Here is a 25331-nt window from a genome sequence, read left to right on the forward strand (position 1 = left end):
GGGGGGGGTACATTTTGAGAAAGTAAAATCAATGATAACTGGAATCTGGTAAGGAAGCAGAGAATGGTCCACAGGATGATACTCATATTTGGGTTGGGTGGATAACAGTCATTAAGTGACAAAATTCAGAAGGGGATACTCAAGACATTCAAGTAGAAATATATAGTAGGTGATAGAATTTTAAAATCTGCAGCCAGTAAACAGTGTCAGACACACAAAGAAGAAAAATCAAGAGTCTCTTGTTTTAGTAATTAGGAAGTCAACAGTACACTGAAAGCAGATCCAGTGGCAAAACTGGTGAGTTTAGTGAGTAGGAGATGAGATGAATTAAATCTCTAGGCTTGGGAAAATCTGACAGTGAATGAATGGAAAATAACCCTAGGTTGTCACTACAATGTAAGAGAGGGTTGAGAAACTTATTTTTAAGGTGAGAGCTACTTGACCATGTTCATAGACATCAGGGAAATAAAGGAGAAACTGATCAACTAAGAAAGGAAAGAATGGGGAAAGGGTCTAGAGCAGAGCTGGAATGGTAAGTCCCAAGTAGAAAGGAAGGAAATGATTCTCGTTTGAGAATGGAAAAAAAAGAGAAGATGTGAGACGGACAGAACAGAGGAAGATAGGCGAGAGAATTTAAGTTTGGTAGCCTACATTTTCTCTGTGAGGTAGAAGACAAAGTCTCTGCAGAAAGAAGGAAAGACAGGATTAGGAGGAAACTTGAGGGAAAAACTTGAAGTGGCTGTTGAAGGAAATGAGATACAACCCAGCTCAAAATGGAGAATGTGAACTTATGGTAGTGCCAATCTAAAAATGCCAAGTTTTATCTGGTGCAAAAGCTGCAAACAGCTGTAATGATCCAAGACTAGGTATTAGGGGAAGAGTGGCAGAAAGGATGCACAGGGAGGATCGGGCCAAATAGTAAGGCAAGTCAAGCCTGATTGGGAGGAACTGGGGCAGGTAGTAACTAAGGACATTAGGTTGAAACAGATGTAGAGGTCAAGGAAACATGAAGGCTAGAGTGCTGGCAAACTGCATGGCCCCTGAAGTCAACCAGGAAGATAGCTGGAGTTGAAGTAATGAAGACTGAGCTGGTGTCCAAACTTATTAACGAATTAGGTAAACAGCAGAAGGTAGATAACTGTAGCAAGGAAGAAAAGAGGGTAGTTAAGGCAACATGAGCTTCAAAAGAGGTACTATAGGATGGATGGTCTGAGTGATCACTGAGAACCTGGAGAATGCCAATACCACCACTTAGACCCACAAGATGGAATGTGAGAAGACTACAAGGCAAGCAGCACAGAAGAAATCAGGTTTAAGAGAAAGCAAGTGTCCTGTGAAAATGATGAGGGCATAGGGGAGTTTATTATCTACAGGCATCCAGAGTACAGCAAAAAGGATCTGAGGAACAGGATAGAGAGAGGGGAGAGAGCAGAAGAATGAAGGGCTCCAGGCTACGTCCAAACCTTGCTCACCACTACAGGCAGAGGGGCCACAGAGGCAATGACAAACACCAAAGGTGATCCTGAAGGTCTTATTCCATGACCCACCACTACTCTGAACATTACCACCATCCTTACAGACAGTAGGCGATAGATATAGCAGGTCTTCTTTTGACCATCACGCCAGACCCGGGCCATGGCTTGTTCATCATTGGCTGGGTTCCAGTCAGGGTCAAACATGACCAGTCGGTTAGCCCCGATGAGATTGAGGCCACAGCCCCCAGCTTTGCTGCTTAGCATGAAGACAAAGTCAGGACTCTGGAAAAAGAAGAAAAAGAACTGCTTATACCCCAAATTAAGAATCTTACTCAGACCAACCAACTGTTCTCTCACGTGTGGACTGCCAGTTTGCCTGCCTACCAGCCAATTTATCAGCCCGCAAGCTCAGTTCCCAGCACAGCCTTCATAAACCAATTAGCCTAACCCTACCACACCCACCAGAAAAAAAAAGAGAGGCCCTAAAGCAGAGGCCCCTTATAAATTAACAACCCTTAGTTCTCATGTTATTGCACTGGTAGCATGGGGACAGTGGCCGTGCATTTACCGATGGGTTGTTGAAGCGCTCCACAACCTTGGCTCGCTTCTTAATGGACATCGTGCCATCTAAGCGAACATATAAGTACCTAAAGGGGGATCCAAAGATCAAATCAAGAAGTAAACAGAACACAGTGGGAGAAGGGGAGCGTTGGACAAATTGACTGACATACATACACATAGCTAGTGGGAAGCTGTTCTATAGCACAGGGAGCTCAGCCCGGTGCTATGATGACCTAAAGGGGTGAGATGAGGGAGAGGGAGGTTTAAGAGGGAATGTATACTTATGGCTGATTCACATTGTTGTTCAGCAGAAACTAACATGACATTGTAAAACAGTTATCCTCCAATTAAAAAAAAAGAAGTAAGTACAGTGTCCTTGGAGCCAGAGCTACTGAAGAGATAGAACCAACCACTCTTGAAGGTTGTTCATATATAACCTGAAACCCTAAACTCCCAAAGGGATTGGCAAGGAGCTAAGGGGCGAGGACCGTCCTGTGGAGTACCTGAAGGAACAGGGGCTATTCTGTTTGGAGATGGAGCAATAAAGGAACAAACATCTGGAAAGTCCTTCCTGTGCCTGCATTTTGGCCCACATCCACCAATCCAAACACCTGTTTTTCCTATGAATACAGTAGGTGAGGTATCCCTCTGACAGCTCTTCCCTACCTTCGGGCTCGGCAGAGTTTCTCAAAGAGGTCCAATGTCTGAGTGTAATTGGACACCAGCACTACTTTGTCACTGCTGTGGCTTCGGGTCACCGCCAGAATGTAATCAAGGACCAGCATCTTACCTAGGAGATCAACAACTATCAGCCCCCAATGCGCTATCCCAGTGGCCAGGATTCTTACTCTTGAGATGGAATAGATCGAGCACAGAGAGACAACCTCCTGTCTCTTTTCCCAGAGGGGCCCAAAGACTGGCAGGAAAGGACTCACCTGACAGCTGAGGCTCTAGAGCCTTGGAGTTATAACCAGGGGGAAATATGTCCAAGGTACCTTCAAAGCCATCTTCCTCTTGCACACACTTGTCATAGATTAAAGCTGGATCTGAAAAAAACAAACAAACAAACCTCCAAAATGCCAGCTACACTGTGTTTAGAAGTTTCATTTCAGTGTTCATTAGAACATCCTCTAGAAACTTAACCTTCCTCAGCACCAGACTTGTTTCCAAAGCCCAGGGTGTAGGCAGTGCCACCTGGGATCATGAGTAGACAATTCTGCTCACTAGTGTGTTCTGTGTTTTCCCAACAAGAGGGGAGTTATACCAGAGAGGGCAAAGTTTGTTATTTTTCCCCCGCCCAACATTTTATAGGCACACTTGTGCACACACACTCTCATGCACAGTCTTGTATACTCCAAGCATCAAACACGGGTCAAGCAAGGATAAGCTAAATTTTCCAAAACAAAGGGTCTGGTCTACTGCATGAGCTTATGCCTTGGGAAGGGTTAGAATCACATGTGGCCTCCGTGAAGACTACAGACAAGTTTCAGTAAAGGTGGCTGAACTACCTTCCTTGCTCACTTTCACCGAGGACCCCAGGGCATGGATCTAACTCACGATTACACAGTTTCTTCAGTGAGGTGATGGAAGAAAGAGAAGACACACTCATCTTGCCCTCGCGCAACTCTTCTGCTGGCTTGGCCTGTCTCAAAAACCTCTTGTATAATTCAATCTGAAGGGGTGTGAGCCTTTAAAAAAAGACAAAAAGAAGGGTAGCTGGGTCAGCAGGAATTGCAGGACCACACTTCTGCCTTCTGAGGACACCTTGAGAGCCCAACAATACCTCAGGGGCTGAGCTTTTACCCACTCACTCCACATCCCTCAGTTGTTCAGTACCTACAACAAACCACCTGCTCGATCTTCACAGGCAGATATTTAGAAAGGATATCAGATGTCCTCCGTATCAGGCACCTGGAAGAACAAGTTAAAAAGGCAAGAGGCTGATAAAACTGCCACACTAACTACCGGAATAAAAGCTGACACCCGAAGGACCAAGGCTCTTTGCAGTATCAAATGTCAGACACTCAATCAGCTCTATGGCAAAGATGTCTATATCAGTGTCTCAGCCATGGGAACAGAGACCCTTTCCTAGGGTCTAGCTTGATGGACAACTCTTTCTCTACTCCTTCAGAATGTTAGCTTATCTTCAAAGCAAGGCAGAGGTCTTCTACTAAGCCTGGTGCTCTGATGGAAATGAAGCTGTAAACCATTGAGTGTTCATGGGAGTTTCTCCTTGCATTTGCCCAAATGCCTGCTGCCAAATGGCCCGAGGTTCAATTAAATTCTGCCCCTACAACCTGGCAGACCAGGAAGGACAGAGATCAGGCACCTGAGCAGCAGCTCCTAAGAGCACATGGACTCTCTTTCCTGTTATCTTAACCTGAGAGGGAGGTGGCAGTTGGCAAAAGCAAGACTCTTCAGGATATAAATCATCAAGTATATATAACTACAACAGAGGAGTGCAGAATATACCTGCCCCTTGAGCAATGCGGCCCCCATCGAAAAAGCCCCATCAGCTGGGGAGGCACCACCACCCATCCTTCAGATCTACTACTACCTGTCACAGAAAGCTATGGGATGTAGGAAGAGAAGCTTGGTGCTTTAGATCTGAGACAGACAAAGGAAGCTTCTAAAGTACTAACAATGCTCCAAGGGATACCAAAACTTCCTCAGCAGGATGCTAAGTGGCACCAAACCAGACCACAGGGGCCAAGGCCAGGAAGAAAGCAGGAAATCAGCCTGCCAGACCCCTTCATTTACTCAGTGGCTATTATTGTCAGGGCACCATCCCACTCTCTTCATAGAATCCCACCCCCAAAGGCCAAGGTCCCAAAGGATTGGCCTTGGATGGCTAAGGAGGCGATTCTGATGACCTAAAGTGGGGGGGACCCCACAAGAGATGCTACTGCCACCCCCACCCCCATTACCTATTCACAATGCTGGTGAGCTCCCGCAGGCGCTCCTCTCCTACACGCCTATCTTCCTCACTGGCAGCTGCATCTCGACCCTTCAGAATTGGCAGTTCAAAATGCTTCTTGAACTCCTGGGCGGTTCCTAAGCACAGGAGAAAAGGCATTAAAGAATGCAGAAAGTAATGACTTTTCCATTGCCAGGAATGGCAGACTATGTTGTCACAGACCAACTTTCCCACCAAGAACAACAACGCTGAACAAATTATAGGCAATTTCTGTTTGAATAGATCAGAGAGCTACCAAAGCAGTAAAGACTTGAAAGGCCAAATATTAAGATAGCAAATAGATCAAAACTCAAATATATACCTAATTACATTAAATGTAAATGGACCAGGGACTTCCCTGGTCGTCCAGTGGTTAAGATCCCACAGTCCCAATGCAGGGGACACAGGTTCAACCCCCGGTCTGGAAGATTCCACATGCTGCAGGGCAATTAAGCCTGTGGGTCTTAACTACTGAGCCCATGCCCTAGAGCCCTGTGAGCTGCAGTGATCACACGAGTTAAAAACTGATATAACCATTCTACGCCCATACATTCTGGTTTTCACTTTCAGTAGAGTATTCGATGAATTACATGAGATACTCAATACTTCATTATAAAATAGACTGTGTGAACTGCTTTCACCTAATTTTTGGCTAACTTAAGTGTTCTGAGCACATTTCAGGTAGGCTAGGCTAAGTTTTAATGGCTGGCATTAAATGCATTTTTTTAAGGTATATGATTTTTTATGCTGCATACCATTTTATTTTTATTTTTTTGGCTGCACTGCATGGCATGCGTGATCTTAGCTCCCCAACCAGGGGTTGAACCTACATCCCCTGCAGTGGAAATGCAGTCTTAACCACTGGACCACCAAGGACATCCCTTAAATGCATTTTTGACTTAAGACACTTGCAACTTTTAGTGGGTTTAGTGGCACAGAACCCCATCATAAGCTGCGGAAGATCTGTACTGATACATGCTACATACAATACTGATGAACCTTGAAAACATTATGCTAAGTATGAGAAGCCAAACACAAAAGGTCTCATATTATATGATTCCATTTACAGGAAATATCCAGAACAGGCAAGTACACAGAGACAGAAAATAGACTGGTAGTTGATAGGGGTTGGGGTAAGTGGGGTTGGGAGTGACTGTTAATGAGTATAGGATTTTGTTTTAGTCAGGAATTTAAAAGATCAGGTACCTCACAAAAGTGGATCTCCAAATGGCCAATGAATATATGAAAAGGGGTTCCACTTTTACTCAAAATTAAATAAATGCAAAGAAATATCACTAAGCACCCAGCAGAATGACAAAAAAAAAAAATTTAATGTCTTCTAAAGATAAATATTGGTGGAAAAAAGCAGAGGTCAGCAAACTACAGCCATGGACCAGTCACCTGTTTCTGTAAAGTTCTATTAGAACGCATCCGTGCTCATGAGTTTACATGTTATGGATGCTTTCACGGTACAGAAGCAGAGCTGAGTACCTGTGACAGAGACAGTATGGCCTATGAGCCTGCAATACTTACCATCTAGCCTTTTAAGAAAAAAACTGCTGGCCCCTGATGTAGAAACACTGAAATTCTCATATACTGCTGGCACAATCACTCTGGAAAACTGGATTATTTACTAGGGCTAAACTCATACATAACATATGACCCAGCAATTCCATTTTTATGACAGAGAAATGCATACTATTCTCAGGTAAGGTACAAGAATGTTCATGGGATCACTATTCAAAATAATAAAAAATGGAAACTCAATTGTCTATCAACAGAACTGATAAATTCTGGTATATTTTAAAAAATGGAATAGTATACTAAAATGAAAAACAAACTGCCATAGACAACAACATGAATTACTCTCAAACATTATATTGAACAAAACAATCCAGATGCAAAGTAAAATATATTATATGATTCTTTTTACATGAAGCTCAAAAATGGGCACTAACAAATCCTTCCACAGATATCTATGTACAAGAACTGCCCAACCTATGATTTTTAGGGGCTGGGGGGCAGTGAGGAGTTGCTGCTTAATGGGAAGAGTTCCAGTGTTGCAAGATGCAAGTTCTGGAGGTAGATGGTGGTGGTTGCACAACAATGTGAATGTATTTAATGACACTAAGTTGTGCACTAAATAATGGTTAAAAACAAAACTGCCCAAGACAGTCTTCTCTGAGGCAAGAGCTCTTGTGAGGCTGCTAGGATGTGATGAGCAAAAAATGCCTGGGGGTAGTAGCTCCATCTCTAGCTCACGGAGACCATGCCCTGCACAGCGCCTGCCAACTCTACAGTGGGAAAAAGGGCCAGGGTGGGCCTTGCTAAGATGCCCAGCAGAGCCAAGGTCTCCCCACGGTTCTGGTACTCCTTGACAAGAGAAGTCTCCCTAAAAGAGAGTCTAGTAACCCACATTTAACCGTGGTCTCCTCTCTCCTCAGCTAGTGTTAGACTCGCAAGGTTACATCAAGGCTCCTCTCCAGCGCAGCAGAAAAGGCCAGATTCTTACCCAGGATTCCCGAGTTGACAAAGTGTACCAAGCTGAAATACTCAAGGAGATCATTCTGGATGGGGGTCCCGGAGATGAGCACCCGTCGGCTGGTGTTCAAGCTGTCCAAGGCCTGATAAGTCTGATTCTCAGAGTTCTTGAGCCTGTGTCCCTGCAAGGAAATTAATTCTCACTGAGGCCTGGGCACAATGTGGCCTCCCTAACAGTAGCAAAGTCTTGTGTAGACAGGAAAAGAGGAATCAAAAGCATAACAGGTCCTGAGGCCTTGGGAACTGGGCAGGGGCACCAAGAATGAGAGTTTATCTACTCTCTTGGGGAGAAACGGGCCAGGCCCAAGGACAGACCTTCAGCTTCTAGATCAACGCTACATCCATAAAACAAGGATTCCCTGTTTCTTCCTCTGCCCCCATCTCCAAAGTCACAGCAGCCTGCCTATCCTCTTCAGGAATCATCTGGACATGTTAGAGACCCAGGCTTTCAGGGAATTCTCCCTCCCCCACTAGCCCAACCATCCTAGAATCTCCTGAGTCAGATGCCTTCTGTATTAGACTCCTGGCTGTGTCTGGACTGTCAGTGGTAAGGGAACTTAGTCCAGGTTCCTCCTCCCCTCTTTCCTCAGAACCCATCCAGTTCAGATCTAAAGAAAGAGCCTCTCTCTGCATCCCTTCTCAATCCCTATATCACCGCCACCACCCCCAGCCCTCCCGTCCAGCACTTTATCTCACCAAGGCAGAAACTTTAAAGCAGAGACCATGTCAGATTTGCTTTTTAACTTAATGCACAAGACAGAGCTCTCTATTCAATGAATGTTTGCTGAAGAATGAAATGAATAACCAACATTGTTATTGAAGAATTAGACACAGAATTTTATTTAACAAAATGACTGAATGTTGTATACCTAAAACAAAAACATTTTATGTGAATTGTATCTCAAAAAAAACTTAAAGACATCCTAAACAAAATTAAGTTTTAAAGTGACTGAAAGCTCAAGCACCAGTCCTGAAACAAAAGGCTGAGACTTCTGAGCTGAAGAGGGAAAAGAAACTTTAAACCTGTGAAGAAATTACCCAAAAGGCCCTGGGGAAATGCGCATCACCAACTGGAACCCTCTAAACGGAAGCCCCCTGAGGGCAGGCAATCATGGATTCCCCAGGGCCTGACTCCGTCTAACAGGTACTTAACTCAATTTAATGAACTGAGCTGATACACTACCTTTGTGGGTCTCTGTGGAAGAGAAGTCCAACCCCAGCTCCTATGCAGCCACTCTGACTCCAGACCCAGCTCCTGACACCACTGGCCACAAATTTCAAACCCAAACCCTGGCATCTCAGCAAATCAAATATTTGGCTAGATAAAAAGTTGTCAAAGTTCTGGCTGAATTTCTATTCTGGCAGAATTCTCAGCTTATCCTTTTAAAAGCAAAAAAATGATACCAAGATTAAATACCACCACTTCTCTCTCATGAGCCCCATGAATAGATTCTTGTATTTAACACATTTCCCCAGCATCTGACTGGCTTTGTGTTCTAGAACTTGTAAAGAAACGTACATGGAACTGTGTGAAGCATACAGGGACAGATAGTCCTTCCATAGCCAAGCCAAGCTTCACCCTACACCAAGCTTTGGTTACATCCAAGGCAGGAGTGGAGAAGAGCCGGGCCTTAAAATCTCAGACCTGTATTCCAGTCCCAGCACTCCCCTAAGCTTCAGTTTCCTAACCTCCAAAACTGAGGTGAAGATGTCAGTCCCTCCCATTTATAACACCTTACAAAATGGCTCCATATACCCTCTTTCTTGATCTGGATCATGTCCCTTTCAGGTAGACAATGTACCATCTACTCTATAGTCTGAGAGCAGTCTCATCCATAGACACGCTTATAAGCAGCAAAGCCAACACTGATCCCAAGTGTTCTCACTTGCTCTGCCTAACTCAGATTACTATGTGGATCAAGATATTGTACACAGTTATCATGCTATTATCTTTTATTATTTCTGTGTGTTCCAGAGAAAAGCATCAGCCGGGAGGAAGCTGGGAACATGAAAGCCTGGGGAAAAGACTTTCCAGGATCTGAACAGGACAAACTCTTCCTAGAGTAGGCTGACCACCTCTTCAGGACTCTGGCTTCCTCAGGTCTCTGACAACCAACACAACAGGGACTAGCAATACACTACAGTATTCTTGCTTGGAGAATTTCATGGACAGAGGAGCCTAGTGGGCTACAGTCCATAGGGTCACAAAGAGTAGGACCCGACTTTCACTCTCTTACTCTGATAAATAAAAGGTAGATGAGGGGCTTCCCAGGTGGTCTAGTGGTTAAGACTCTGCACTCCCAATGCAGAAGGCCCAGGTTGAATCCCTGGTCAAAGAACTAGATTTCGCATCCCCTAACTAAGAGCCACAATGAAGATCCCATGTGCTGCAACTAAGACCCAGCACAGCCAAATAAATAAATTTTTTTAAAAAAGGTAGATGAGTATAAGGGAAGGCCAGGACGCTGCAGTGTACAAAGAGGCAGCTTGGAACCTGGTGCCAGTCAGCTCAGAAAACAGGAGAGAATGAGGAAAAAAATGAAACACTATTGAGCAAAAGAAAATCTAGATGCCCTCAGTCCTCAAGAGCTCAGATGCCATCAGCCTGCCTTCCCATCCCCTCCCCGACATCCTGGCCTCTAGACCAGGCTCCTGGCACAGTCCCTTTCCATGATGAAGCAAATGCCAGGGAGCTGTGCAGTGGTCACGTGCACACCCCACCTCAATCTGCTAAATCCCTTACTCCTACCAAGGAATGGCCCATCAGGGTATCAGAGGTTGGCAGGCATGCCAGATAATGACTCTTCATATGGACAAAAGTTCAACTGGGAAACAGCTCAGGGCTAGCAAGCATGGTTACCCTAAGTAAGCTTTTCTTCATCCCCTGGAAAAGACCCTCAGATACTAGGGTAATCTACAGTCCCTAAAGCAGTCAAGCCTGCCATCAGTTGAAAGATGGGGCCAAGTCTTCCAGCCACCCCTCCACTAAAGCCCCAGGGAATGCCCTGACTTTCCCCAAGATGTAAACAAGGTCAGCAGGCTCAGGGCAGCCAAGGCCCCTGAAGACCTGGAAAATTCTTTATACCGGGAAGCTCCCAGCCACCCTCACTCCTTTCTAAGTAGTAACATCCCTACCACCCTTCATGCACAGTGCTGGAAAAGGCCAGAAAGCAACAACTGCTATATTTCCCTCAGTCCCAGAGAGTCAACACAGGCTCACAATGTGTATGGACTATCCGCACCGGACTTTCCTATCGCTGTGCACCTGTTCACGGGAACCCTCTCAGCCTACACAAAAATCAGAGCTGACATTTACCAAGGTCTTATGACATACCAGGCACTGTGATAAAAGCCTTCCTTCATTTAATCCTCACAATAGTCCCATGAGGCAGATATTATCATCCCATTTTACTGACACAGAGAGGCTTGGGTAGTTAAGTAATTTGTCCAAGGTCATATTACTGGTATGCAGCAGAGAGCCAGGATTTGAATAAAGATCTCTCTGACCCTAGAACCTGTTCCCCTAAACCCTGTGCCGTGTCTCTCCACCCATCCACATCTCTCCCAGCCTTCAAAGTCCTTCGGTCTAGGAAAACTGTGTAGAGAACAAAACTGTGTAGAACAAAACCAGTCAGCCCCAGCACCGCACTCTCCTTGGCATCCCAAGCACTACTCAACCCCTCTTTTGGCAGATTGGTACCCTGGGCTCTCCCTCTCATCTGCTGACTCTGAGGCGTATGTTCTGTCCTCAGCATCTCCCAGTGACTAGCACAGCCCTTGGACGGCACTTTTCAGTGACAAGACGCTGACAGACTTTTCTCCCACCACCCAAACAGCAGTACGTCAAGTACCTCATCACATATGACCAGTCCAACACTCCCTTTCTGGAGGACTCCAACGTGAAGGCGGAAAGTCTCATAGGAAATGATGAGGATGGGAGAAGGCACTCTGGCACCACGCTGGTTCATAAATCCTTCTACGACAGAAAAGGTGTCAGGAGAGCAAGTCTGAGAATATGCTAAAGAAAAAACCAGTTTGATGATTCGTAATTTAGCCTGGAAACAACTCAACTCTTTTTCATGGTAATTCTCTTATCTTCTACCCACTCCCTGCCCTGGTTATCAGTGAGGATACACTTAAGAAAGGAGCAGGTTGTATGGAGGAGTGCAGTCATGTTTGTTAAGGCTCCTACCCAGCTTTTGGTCTATCTCGTCCTTAGAGCCTCCATCGATGGCCAGAGGTTGGATCCTCCCTCCAAGCCATTTCCCAACTTCATTGTACCAGTTCCTCACTAGGCTGGAGGGCGACACCACCACTGCCTTGTCAATTTCTGGCTTGCAGTCTGGACTCTGGCGCAGAAGCGTCCACATCAGTGTGATGCACTGCAGCGTCTTGCCCAGGCCCATCTCATCAGCCATGATGCAGCCATGGCTCCCAGGGATGCGCCGACTGGTGACACACTCCCACAGGAACTTTACTCCCTGTGGAATAGTAACAGCACTCAGCCCCCTTTGGCACCCCACTGCTGCTGCCCCGGGGATGACAGTCTCTCAGGCCCAGCCACTGCCCCAGCCCAAACCTCACCCCCACCCCCATTTACCTCTCTCTGATGAGGCCTCAAGACCTTACTCAGAATAGGATCAACAACCACATGGACAGGAAGTTTTTCCCTGAGAAAACACAACACAGAAAACAGAGCTCAGACACGGCAAGGCCACACCCTCAGAAAGCTATGTCCTGTTGTTCCAGAGGCAGTTGCCTAAGAGAGGACCTCTCTGGCCCATGCAATCAAACCATAGCAAATTCCTCTCCAGGGTGAAAAAGCGAGGAGATGGGGATGGGTTTCCTATGTCATCACCTCAACATCCCCTGCTCCCCTGAGTGAGCCTAGTGGGAAAGGATGAGGAAACCCACCAACTGGACATATCTACACACTCTTCCCCAGGCACTCTCCTCCCCATCTACTCACTCTCTGGATGGTACCATCGTCATGACAGCACTCTGAAAACACATACAGGTCCCAGGGTGAAACCACACCAAAATGCTCTCTGCCCTCCAGGCTCTGTGCACTTACAGAGGACACAGAAACACCAATGCTCAAGAAACACCAATGCACATACTTGTCAAACTTTAGCTGGTCATGGGCGCTCAGTGGGGGAGGCTCATACAGAACCAAGGCACCTTCTTCCAGGGGGTCATGGAGGGCTCGGCGGACCCCAGCCCGTTTGAGGCCCAATGCCCGAGAGCCCAGAGGACCTAGAAACCAACAATTTGTCACTTAAGCCTCTAAGCTGAGGAGCTCCAGCCTGCCCAGGTTAAATGCCTATCCTTCACATAACTTTCCGAAGCTTCCACATGACCCCTCTCCCCAGTACCTCTCCAGATGCAATTTGGGCACCTCTGCCTAACCATTAACCAGTCTGCCTCAGATATTACTTCTCCCACTCAACTACAAACTTCTGGCGGGGCCAGGTCTCTTTCATCTTAAATCAAAACAATCCTGGAAAGGTCTGAAACCCTAACGGGGCCTTTCAAGACTGAAAGCTCAAGAGTTTGCCTCCTCCCCACAGCCCGAGTTAGCACAACACTCTGTCCTTTGTACAGAGGGGGAAACCTGCAGAACCTAGACCTCTGACAGAGTCAACCTTATAAAGGAAATGCTACTGGACTCACCTGGACTGAACAGAGCCTGGGTCCATCAGCCGCCCTGGCCCACCAGAAACTTCCTGCACACTGGCACATCCCCACCAAGATGAGGGGCACTTAGTCTTAGTAACCCTTGATGAACTTATCAAACACAGACCTCATGCAGGCCCCGGGAGGGTCACCCCACACATAGTCATCACTGGATTGGCATCTTTAATTTCAAGGTAAGCTTGTACTTACAAAAGCAGGTGTTTTGATCTATTTGGGCATATTCACACATGACTAATTTAAGAAACAGAAGAGTCTCCACTTTTACCTTGATAATTTGGAATGGGAATTTTGAAAGGCTTTGACAAAATGCTTCGAATAAATGCTTCCTAAAAAGAGAAGAAACAAGGATTCAGGATTGCTTAGAGATGTTATGGGATGTTTTTATAAACACAGTCAAAAATGCCCACGTAAGTATCACAATATATTTAGAGCACTGTAGTTTGACTACATCTCATTCAGATGCATCTAAAACAGAAGATGTGCTCCATATTAAATTATTAGGTTTTGTACAATGGCTTTCATTTTTGAGGCTTTGCATGAGGTTCCACAAATCTCCTGGGACAGGACAGTGCCAAAGCAAGTAGCTGGCCTTGGTCAACCACAAGACTCAGAACCTTTAGCTCATGAAAGATCATGCCAAGCAAGCATACCTAACTATTCCCTAGGCTGCAGTGCCTTAAGAAAGCACCACAAACTGACCTGATCCCAGTACTAACATAACTCTCAAGTCTAGATTCAACCACTGTCCTATAGGGCTCCATCTTTCCAACCATAGCTCACACTTCTTTTGTAATCTCTGATCAATCCTGCTTACTGCATCTAATTCCCATATCAATTTTTACATCAGCCTCCTTGGGAACTAAACAGCCCTTCTAAGAGTAGTGGTCACAGGAGAAAAAGGAACAGTAGTATCAGTAAAATAATGTTGATAACAACAAAAATGACAGCAATAATGATAACTAATAATGTATGTCAGATGCAGTGCTAAGTCCTTGCATTCACGTTACCAATCCTCATTAATAGCTCTTTGAGGTCTGTATATTGGCACCCCTATTTTACAGATGAGCAAATTGAGGCTGAGTGGTTTCAAGTCACACAACCATGACATCTGTAGGACGTTCCTGATTCCAGGGCCTTTATTTGTAACAGATGGGCAATATGGCTCCCTAACCCAACCTGTTTGAGTATAGCATGTGGATCAGCCCAGAGTCAACAGCTTCCTGCATGAAACAGTACAAGAGAGGGGAAAACATGAGCCAAGAGGACATGAGAGCGAGGGCAAGCCAATCACCAAAAAAGCCAGGGACAAGGATGACAGGAAGTCTCTGTGCCATCACTTTAGCCTGGAATCAGCACTGGGCTACTGGGCTGGGGCAGAAGAAGTCCACAGTGTCAGCTCCTGAGCTAACTGACAACTCCCATCTAAGTTCTCATGTATATACACCTGAGCCCTCTAGGGAATTACAATAGCCTGTGAACCTCAACAAAATAAGAGTTAGCCAAGAGAGCAAGGAGAAAACAAGAGCAGAAACGTTGAAGGCAGTCTTAATGGAATACATTAGTAGGAAAGTAATGAAAAATACTCCCTTCTAGCAAAAACACAGTTTAATGGGGAGGGGGGGAAAGCAATTGCCCTGAAATTTTTATATTTTTATTCTGATCCACATGTATAGATTATAAATTAAATTCTAGAAACTCAATGTACTTTAAAGAAGAAGAATGTAATGAATATATATGGCAATGTATGGCAAGATAGAAAAGAAATGTGGAGAACTGAACTTCATCACCATGCTTAAATAACACAAGGCCAGGGTCGGAGAAAGGCTCCAATTCTTTATTTGCATATTTCTTTGCAGCTGAATAAAATTTTTTGATTATTTTTAATTATCAAAGAAAGGATAATGAGAAACTTATACATGAAAGATGCTAACAAAAAGCTACCATTAAGTCAAAGAAGAGGAAAAGGACAAAGATGGACTCAATTTCTTGCCTAACTTGGCATCAATTTTGCTTTTAATTCCAAAACTGAGATATTATTTTCAAGATTATCAATGTAAGAGGCTAGTATTAAAGCTCTTAAGTAGCCAAGCATTTATGCTCCAAATTTAAAGACTTTCAGTAAAACCCAGGAGCCACAAGTGCTGCAGGCAGAAGTGCAGGCTTGTGGAAATACTGTGGAAGGAGGTGAGGACCCCTGGCTAAAACCATCTGAGGGCACAGCCTGCAAGACTTGCAATGCAGCTTCCAAGAATCTGGTCTGGGAATAGTCACTGGACTCTGACAGAGGCAGGGGAGAAAGCATGCTCTCACTCAGTTCATTTAGTTATTGAAAATCCACACCACCCTTTGCTCCTAATGATAGAAGAGGGAGAAGAACATTCCTCCTCCCTACCAAGGTCAAAGCTTCCCTCTTCCACAGACAGTATCAGGCCTGCCTGATCTTCCTCTATCTCAAGCTTCTCCCTCTACCAGCTCTTTCTCACCAGGATTTAAGACATGCTTAACTCTCTCCTATCTTAAAAACAAAATGTCCTTTGACTTCATATCTCCTCCCCTTCAAACTTCTAGAAAAAGTAGTCTGTTTCCCCCTTATCTCCCACTCCTATCTTCTGAAATGATTCTGCCCAAGGTCACCAATGGCCTACAAGACCTTAACTCCAAGAGATATTTTTCTACCCTATCTTACTATACAAAGCTGGTCACTCTTCCCTCTCAAATAGTCTCTGCTTTTGACTTCCATGACACCATTCTCCCACTATTTTATCTTTCTGGGACTTTATACTCAGTCGCCTAACAGGCTCCTCTTCTTCTGCCCAATCCCTTTAAAAGTCAGTGTTTCTCAGGGTTTGACCTTACGTTCTTCTGACTATACATTCACATGGACACACCAATACACTTTTTGGAGGTGTCAAACTCTATGCCAATCACCTCAAATCTATTTCCAGTCCATAACACTCTCCTAGGTACCACATCCACATGTGCAAACCTAGACAACCTACAGGACTTAAACTCATTGTGTCTAAGGCTAAAGTCTGTCCCCAGGGCTGCACTGACTCCTGTAGTCCTAAAGCCTTTTTTCCCTTTGGGGATCCTTCCTCCACAGCTTTCACACAGGCTGTTCCCTTTACCTGGACATTTCCTGCTCTCTTCACCTGGCAAACTCCTCACAATCTTCAGGACCTGACCTAATCAGCATGTCCCTCAGATTCCAGTCTCCACCAGCCTCCAGACTGTTAGGCCTCCTGTTTGCAAACTCTCACCACCGTAACACTTATCTCCTAAGATAAATCCTGAATTAAAACAGTTCCAGAGGACTAATACTACCTTTTTAAGCTCAAGAAACAATTAAACAATATTACTTTAGTGAATTACATACATATGGTAAAACTATCACAAAAAGCAAGGGACGATGAACATAGTTAGGATGGTGGTACCTCTGGGAATGGGAAAAGAATTATGACTGATGATATTCTAGCCCTGGGTGGTGGGTTCACAGGAGTTATTTTGGTTTATATCTTATATACATTATACATATGTTTCTGTATTCATCAAATAGTATATAAAATGTTTTCTGAATGCATAAATAACTGTGCATGTGTAACCTCCATTACACATTCCTATCATCATATTCCTATTTTTCCTTCAAAATGTCCCTATAAAGGAAAAACACAATCCTGTGTCTCTGCCATTGCAACAAAACAATAAAACACCTAGGAATAAACCTTGCTACAGGACAGCCTTGGTGGTCCAGTGGTTAAGAATCCACCTGCCAATGCAGGGGACATGGATTTGATCCCTGATCTGGGAAGATTCCACATGCTGAAGAATCAGGACTTGTAGCCTGTGCCACAACTACTGAAGCCCTTGCGCCCTAGAGCCCATGCTCCACAAGAGAAGCCAATGCAATGAGAAGCCCACTCATAGCAACTACAGAGCAGCACCTGCTTACCACAACTAGAGAAAGCCTGTGGGCAGCAACAAAGATCCAGCACAGGCAAAAAAAAAAAAAATATCCTACCTACAGAGGCAAAGGCCCTAAGGCCCTGCTTATTTAACTTATATGCAAAGTACATCATGCAAAATTCCCGACTGGATGAAGCACAAGCTGGAATCAAGATTGCCAGGAGAAACAGCAATAACCTCAGATACGCAGATGACACCACCCTTATGGCAGAAAGTGAAGAGGAAATAAAAAGCCTCTTGATGAAAGTGAAAGGGGAGAGTGAAAAAGTTGGCTTAAAGCTCAACATTCAGAAAACTAAGATCATGGCAGCTCCCATCACTTCATGAAAAATAGATGGGGAAACAATGGAAACAGTGACAGACTTTATTTTCTTGGGCTCCAAAATCACTGCAGATAGTGACTGCAGCCATGAATTAAAAGATGCGTGCTCCTTACAAGAAAAGCTATGACAAACCTAGGCAGCATATTAAAAAGCAGAGGCATTACTTTGCCAACAAAGGCCCATCTAGTCAAAGCTATGGTTTTTCCAGTAATCATGTATGGATGTGAGAGTTGGGACTATAAAGAAAGCTGAGTGCTGAATAATTGATGCTTCTGAACTGTGGTGCTGGAGAAGACTCTTGAGAGTCCCTTGGACTGCAAGGAGATCAAACCAATCAATTCTAAAGGAAATCAGTCCAGAATACTCATTGGAAGGACTGATGCTAAAGCTGAAGCTCCAATACTTTGGCCACCTGATAAAAAGAAGCAACTTATTAGAAAAGACCTTAATGCTGGGAAAGATTGAAGGCAGGAGGAGACAACAGAGGCTGAGATGGTTGGATGGCATCACCGACTCGATGAACATGAGTCTGAGTAAACTCTGGGAGTTGGTGATGGACAGGGAGGCCTGGAGTGCTGCAGTCCATGGGGTCACAAAGAGTTGGACATGACTGAGCAACTGAACTGACTGACAGAGGCAAAAGGCCTGTATGCAGAAAAGTATAAGATACTGATGAAAGAAATCAAAGATACAAACAGATGGAGATATCCCATGGTCTTGGATTGGAAGAATCAATATTGTGTAAATGTAAATGAATATACTACCCAAAGCAATCTATAGATTCAAAGCAATTCCTATCAAATTACCAATGGCATTTTCCATAGAACCAGAAAAGAAAATTTTACGATTTATATGGAAACAGAAAAGACCTTGAATAACCAAAGCAATCTGGAGAAACAAAAATGAAGCTAGAAGAATCAGGCTCCCTGACTTCAGACTATACTACAAAGCTACAGTAATCAAGACACTGGCTCAAAAACAAAAATATAGACCAATGGAAAAGGACAGACAATCCAGAGATAAACCCACACACCTATGGTCATCTTATCTATGACAAAAGAAGCAAGAAAATAAAATGGAGAAAAGACTTCAGTAAATAGTGCTGTGAAAACTGGACAGCTACATGTAGAAGAATGAAATTAGAACATTTCCTAACACCATACACAAAAATAAACTCAAAATGGGTTAAACACCTGAATGTAAGGCTATACACAATAAAACTCTTAGAGGAAAACAGGCAAAACACTCAGATCTTTTTTGATGCGCCTCCTAATGAAAATAAAAATAAACAAATGAGACCTAATTAAATGTAAAACCTTTTGCACAGTAAAGGAAACCATAAACAAGACAAAAAGACAACCCTCAGAATAGGAGGAAATATTTGCAAATGAACAAACTGAAAAAGGATTAATCTCCAAAATAGACAAACAGCTCATGCAGCTCAATATCAAATCAAAAAATGGACAGAAGACGTAAACAGACATTTCTCCAAAGAAACCATACAGATGGCCAAACAAACACATGAAGATGCTCAACATAACTAACTATTGGGAGAAGGCAATGGCACCCCACTCCAGTACTTTTGCCTGGAAAATCCCATGGACGGAGGAGCCTGGCAGGCTGCAGTCCATGGGGTTGCTCGAGTCGGACACGACTGAGAGACTTCACTTTCACTTTTCACTTTCATGCACTGGAGAAGGAAATGGCAACCCACTCCAGTGTTCTTGCCTGCAGAATCCCAGGGACGGGGAAGTCTGGTGGGCTGCCGTCTATGGGGTCGCACAGAGTTGGACACGACTGAAACTAATTATTAGAGGAATGCAAATCAAAACTACAATTAGGTATCAACTCACACCCATCAAAATGGCCATCATTAATAAAATCTACAAACAATAAATGCTCGAGTGAGTGAAGACAAGGAAGTCCTCTTGCACTGTTGGGAATATAAACTGGTACAAACACTATGGAGAACAGTATGGAGGTTCCTTAAAAAAACTCAGAACTAGCATATGAACAGCAATCTCACTACTGGACATATACTCAGAGAAAACCATAATTTAAAAAGACACATGTAGTGGTCAGTGTCTGACTCTTTGTGAACCCATGGACCATAGCCTGCCAGGCTCCTCTGTCCATGGGATTTCCCAGCCAAGAATACTAGAGTGGGTTGCCATTTCCTTCTCCAAGGGATCTTCCCGACCCAGAGATCAAACTCGCATCTCCTGCATTGGTAGGCAGACTGCTTACCACTGAGCCACCTGGGAAGCTTACACCTGAAACTAACACAACACTGTAAATCAACTATACTCCAATAAAAATTTAAAAAATGAAATATCAACTCTCTAAAGCAAAAAAATAAAGTTATTACAAAATAATGACTATACTTCCTTGTGTTGCATGTCCTTGTTGCTTATTTTATAAAAAACAAAAGACTGATGTATCCCAATGTTCATTGCAGCACTACTTACAATAGCCAGAACATGGAAGTAACCTAAATGTTCACCAACAGAGGAATGGATAAAGAATAGATAGTATATATGTGTGTGTGTGTGTGTGTGTGTCCACAATGGAATTAGCCATAAGAAGGAATGAAATTGGGTCATTTGTAGACACATGGATGGACCTGGAGATTGTTATAAATGAGTGTAGTAAGCCAGAAAGAGAAAAACAAGTATCATGCATTAACGTATATATGTGGAATCTAGAAAAATGGTATAGATGATCTTATCTGCAAAACAGAAATAGAGACACAGAAGTAGAGAACAAATGCATGGACACCAAAGGGGAAGGGAGAGGGTGGGATGAATTGGGATTGACATATATACACTCTTGATACTATGTATAAAATAAATAACTAATGAGAATCTACTGTATAGCTCAAGGAACTCTATTCAGTGCTCTGTGGTGACCTAAATGGGAAGGAAATCCAAAAAGAGGGGAGATATATATACATATATACACACACACACACACACGTATGGCTGATTCACTTTGCTGCACAGCAGAAATTAACACAACATTGTAAAGCAACTATACTCCAATAAAAATTAATGAAAAAAACAATCTTGCGTCTCCTCTATTGTCAATACTACACTATTTCTGACACTTGACATGTGGGTTTTCCACACATCAAGCAAATCTTCAGTTCCACTTGGGTTCCCTACACCTTAATTCCAACACTCTCTTCCAGGAGAAAGCATCAGAAGCAAATCTCAAGTCTAGGTGCTTCTAACCACAAAGTGAAAGTCGCTCAATCAGCTCTTTGCGACCCCATGGACTGTAGCCTGCCAGGCTCCTCTGTCCATGGGATTTTCCAGGCAATACTGTGGGGGATTGCCATTTCCTTCTCCAGGGGATATTCCCAACCCTGGGATCAAACCCGAGTTTCCTGCATTGCAGGCAGAGTCTTGAAAGGCTCTGACCCCAAGCTACAAATCAAATGTTACCACAACCCCTTCCTTAGATTAATTCACTAGCTGGTTCAGAGAACTCAGATAAAGTTTACTTACTAGATTACTGGTTTATCACAAAGGATATTAAAAGATATGAATGAATAGCCAGATGAACAGACACACAGAAGGAGGAGGTCTGGAAGAGCAGTGAACACTGGAGCTTCTGGCCCAGAGGAGCTTCAAGTGTGCCTCTTCCTGACTTCCTGCTCACTAACTGGGTTCTCCAAACCCTCCCAAACCTTTTGTGTTTCTAAGGAGGCTTTTGACACAGGTAGGACTGATTAAACATTGGCCATTAGTGGGTTGGTTCCCCTGGCAACCAGTCCCAAAGTTAAGTGCTTTCCAAAGTCATCTCATTAGCAAACTCAGGTGTGGCTGAAAGGGGTTCATTAGGAATAACAGAAGACATCTTGATCCCTCTTATCATTTAAATTCCAAAGGTTTTTGGAGCTGTGTCTTGGTGTCCTTCAGAAGATTTAGAGGAAAAAGCTTTGGATGGAGCCAGGCAGATCTGACAATTTTGTAACTTTAAGCAAATTATTTAACCCCTCTAGGATTCATCTTCCTTATCTTAAAAAAATGAGTTACATGAGATAATGCACATAACCTGCCATGGTGATGATTACTTTTGATTTTACTAAAGGATACAGTGAAAGCTATAGGGCTCTGGTACTTCTTAGAAGCCATTATGCAGAATCAGAGACAGTTCTCTGACGGGTTCCAACACCCTGCCTAAATGGGAAGGTCTTCACTCTCTGCACCTTGTTGTCGTCAGCAGTCTCAGCCACCTGAGAGTTGGTGCCCAGGTAGCTATAACAAGGGGAATTCCAAGTCAGGTACACTAAGGAAATCTCTTAAAAAAAGAGGTCAGGCCTTTTCCAGGCCCCGGGAGCTGTGGCCAGGCCCAAATCTCCCACTAAAGCATCTCATGGCTACTGTGCAAGGACTCAGGGAGCCTCCCTAAACAAAAGAGGGCACACACAGACATCAACAGGTTATAGCTCGGGCTTACATGTTGACTGCTGTCCAGACAGGGTGGTCGATTCATTAGTTGAGTCAAAGGTTTCCGAAAAGGAGACAGGAAACACTCCTGGCTCTGGGTCTCATGGCTGGATTTCTTAGGTTTCTTAGGAGTCTAGGAGAGAGAATTGGGGAAGGTGAAGTCTGGATGATACAGAGTTAGCCACAATGACAACTAATATTTAAAATCTCATTAAGCGTAAAGCACCGTGCTAAACTCTTCACATGTGTTATCATATATCATCTTCACAGTAATCCTAGAATACATGTTTACATCCTGATGTAACAGGTGAGAACACTGGAGCTTAGTGAAGTTAAAGAACTTGCCTAATTTGAGGGGCAGTGAAAAGTAAAAGTCGCTCAGACCTGTCCAGCCCTGCCTGCCCGTGGACTATACAATCCATGGAATTCTCCAGGGCAGAATACTGGAGTGGGTAGCCATTCCCTTCCCCAGGGGATCTCCCTGACCCAAGAATAGAACCAGCACTGCAGGCGGATTCTTTCCAACTGAGCTATCAGGGAAGCCCCGAGGGGCAATGGAAGAAGTGAATGAAGTGGGCCTGTGACGGGCAAGTCCATCAGTAGCATAGTCAAGCTGCCCACAAATCTTCACTCCAAAAGCCCCAAGGAATGACTGAGTGACTCTTTGCTTTCCTCCCAGGGTTTACCAATGGAGGGCAAGAGTAGCTGCTGCTGCTGCTGCTTAGTCGCTTCAGTCGTGTCCAACTCTGTGCGACCCCATGGACGGCAGCCCACCAGGCTTCCCCATCCCTGGGATTCCCCAGGCAAGAACACTGGAGTGGGTTGCAATTTCCTTCTCCAACGCATGAAAGTAAGAAGTGAAAGTAAAGTCACTCAGTTGTGTCCGACTCTTAGCGACCCCATGGACTGCAGCCTACCAGGCTCCTCTGTCCATGGATTTTCCAGGCAAAAGTACTGGAGTGGGGTGCCATTGCCTTCTCTAGGGCAAGAGTAGAGCTGCTCCCAACTCCCAGGCCGCTCTCATCAGTCCCCACCATGTCTATGAGAACACCAGCACTGAAAGCATTTTCTGGAGCAACCAGGAGCAGACAACACCAAGTGCTGCCCCAAGTTCAGTCTGAGACCCATGTAAGTGGCAAGGGGCAGCCAAGGCAGCCTGCACACCAGCAATGCAGCTACAGAACGAGCCCCACTGAGCCATCAGGCAAGAATTCACTTGTAGCAGCTTGCCAAGGTATCTGAAGCTACAAGGCACACCTGAAACAAACACCAGACCCCTTCCACTCTCTCTATGGGCTTTTACTCACATGTTGCAATCGCCCCAAATTGCCTTCTAGATATTTCTTAGCTAATCCCTTCTTCAAACCACTGCTTCTTGAATTGCTTTCTCTGAAGTGCATGCTACATCATCATCCTACTGATTTAGGTTACATAGGTCCTGCCCACAGCTAGCCCCAAAAAGCCTCCAAGGCAGGGCCCAGTCCAAAGTCAAACGTGGTGCCCTTGATTATCTGCAGGGACAGGAGGGGCGGCACCACCCCTCCAATCAAGGCCCAAGGAAGCTCCGATTCTACCATAGGCCCAGTGCACCCTACTGTTCTGTGACACTGGGCAGGTGACAAAGAGAAAAAGAGCTGCCAGTTGCTGCTGGGGCCTCCTCCCCCTTTTTTCCCAAGGGAACCAAAGGGTCCAACCCAATCAGCTCTTTGCTTTGGAACATAGCATACTAGCTTTTAGTGAGCACCTTGAGGACAAAGATTTTTATCCAGTTCGAAGCCTGACACATAGTAAGCACTAAAAGAACAGTAAGCACTGAAAGGTTTCTGGAGGTGACAGGGTACATTTCATGTAACCCCAGAAACCAAGTCTAGGATTCCTCTCTGCCTAAACAGCCCTGCAACCCCACGTTCCCTATCCCCTTGAGGGCAGAGTACTCACCACTGCTCCAGGCTGCCAGTCTTCATCATCAGAGGGTCCGTCTTCCGGTTTTCTCTTGGCCAGCTGGCTGGGAGCTAAGCTCCTCCTCTGTAAGAAGAGGACGGAAACAGTCCATTAGACCCAGCCATAGTGCTAGCCACAGTCTCCCATAGGCCCATACTTACCATCCTGGACCCAGTAACATAAAATGTCAAGTACCCATTAGGAAAAGGTCAAAGGCACACAGCAGCTGAGAATGTAGAACCAGCCTACTAAAGAGCGGGCTGCTACTCTTTTGAGAGCATGGGCTAATTAAAGGAGCAGGAATGGAGGGAATACAGCCAGGGGCTGAGCTTTAGGCCCGAAGTATGAAGAGTGTCGGTCTCCAGGTAGCCGAGGCGGGAGAGAAAGGCAAAAAGGAAGTACCCAATCAGAAATGGGTAGAGGTCTAGGATGGGGGGAAGAGGCAGGGGAAGAGACTGACAGACTGGGCAGAGGGGAGTCGGAATAACGGCCCCAGATGGACATGAAAGCAGGGGGTAGCAGCGGGGTGGGGGGAGGGGGGGAAGGGTGAAAATCTGAGGCCTGGGGAGGGCGAGTCCGGAGAAGGGATTTCCCAGGTCGGAGTGCGGATGCGGTCCTGAGGGAGGCCGAGCAGGGGTCCAGGCAGGACACGTAGAAAACCCGGGTTTGGGAGGGGAATCCCAGGCAAGGCTGGAAAGAGCCGCACAGCTGAATCCCAAGCACTGCCGCTAAACCTTCCTCTACCCAAAGCGCGCGTTAACAGCCGCCAGGACTCCCGGGACCCGCCAGGCCCGGTCAATCGAACCTCCCGCGGTGCCGCCACCGCACCACCCATTGGCTGCGTTCTATGCGTTCGGCGCTCGCGCCCTAAGGATGGGGGCGGGCCTAGCCCTGCGGTCGCGGAGAGGCGGGGGAAGTAGAGCTGAGTTGGCTGAAGGGACCAGCGAGGAGGTGGGACTTAGAGCGGAGGGCGGGGTCCGCGGTGGCGGGAGCGGTTAGGCGAGGTGGGCGGGGCAAGAGGACCATCTAGGTTTTTGTGCTTGGGGGCAGGGCTTGCGCTTGGGGGCAGGGCTTGCGCTTGGGGGCAGGGCTTGCGCTTGGGGGCAGGGCTTGCGTTCGGGTCCACAGGCCTGTCGTGCTGCCTGGGAAGCAACTGAAGTGATGGTTTACTTCAGATGGGGCTGCGAAGGACTTGCACCTGTGTGCAGAAGGCTGGGAAAGGGAGGCATAGTATGTGACAGAGCTGGAGAGGAGGTCGGGGTTGGAGTTAGATGTCGCTCCTTTTCCCCATCCCCAGCCGCCGAGGGTGGGGGCAGTTTTTCCGTCTGGACTCCCTACCACGTGGTCGGCTTAGGCAGTGAAAGCTCCCAGGGGACTTGATTTTTAGGTCTGGGGTGTCTCGAAGAAAGCTACCTTCCTT

At 45.4% G+C, this 25331-nt stretch overlaps 1 protein-coding gene across 3 annotated transcripts in view; it reads right to left on the reverse strand.

Moving 5' to 3' along the window:
* Positions 1-24761, reverse strand: part of RAD54L (RAD54 like) — a 26486-nt gene extending 1725 nt beyond the window's left edge. Inside the window, exons 1-16 of one of the 3 annotated variants that reach the window (XM_044945059.2) lie at positions 24717-24761; positions 23909-23995; positions 21981-22103; positions 13496-13556; positions 12654-12789; positions 12134-12203; positions 11726-12014; positions 11385-11509; positions 7505-7655; positions 4964-5090; positions 3873-3947; positions 3594-3724; positions 2972-3082; positions 2703-2826; positions 2044-2122; positions 1578-1757 (exon numbers count right to left, since the gene is read on the reverse strand). In XM_044945059.2, coding sequence (XP_044800994.1) covers positions 1578-1757; positions 2044-2122; positions 2703-2826; positions 2972-3082; positions 3594-3724; positions 3873-3947; positions 4964-5090; positions 7505-7655; positions 11385-11509; positions 11726-12014; positions 12134-12203; positions 12654-12789; positions 13496-13556; positions 21981-22103; positions 23909-23995; positions 24717-24746 — 1899 coding nt within the window. In that variant the 5' untranslated portion in view covers positions 24747-24761. The other 2 variants (XM_006052529.4, XM_044945060.2) reach the window with 2 other exon arrangements.
* Between the last annotated feature and the right edge of the window lie 570 nt (positions 24762-25331).

Source organism: Bubalus bubalis, chromosome 6 (genome assembly GCF_019923935.1).
Source record: "Bubalus bubalis isolate 160015118507 breed Murrah chromosome 6, NDDB_SH_1, whole genome shotgun sequence".
Lineage (NCBI taxonomy): Eukaryota > Metazoa > Chordata > Mammalia > Artiodactyla > Bovidae > Bubalus > Bubalus bubalis.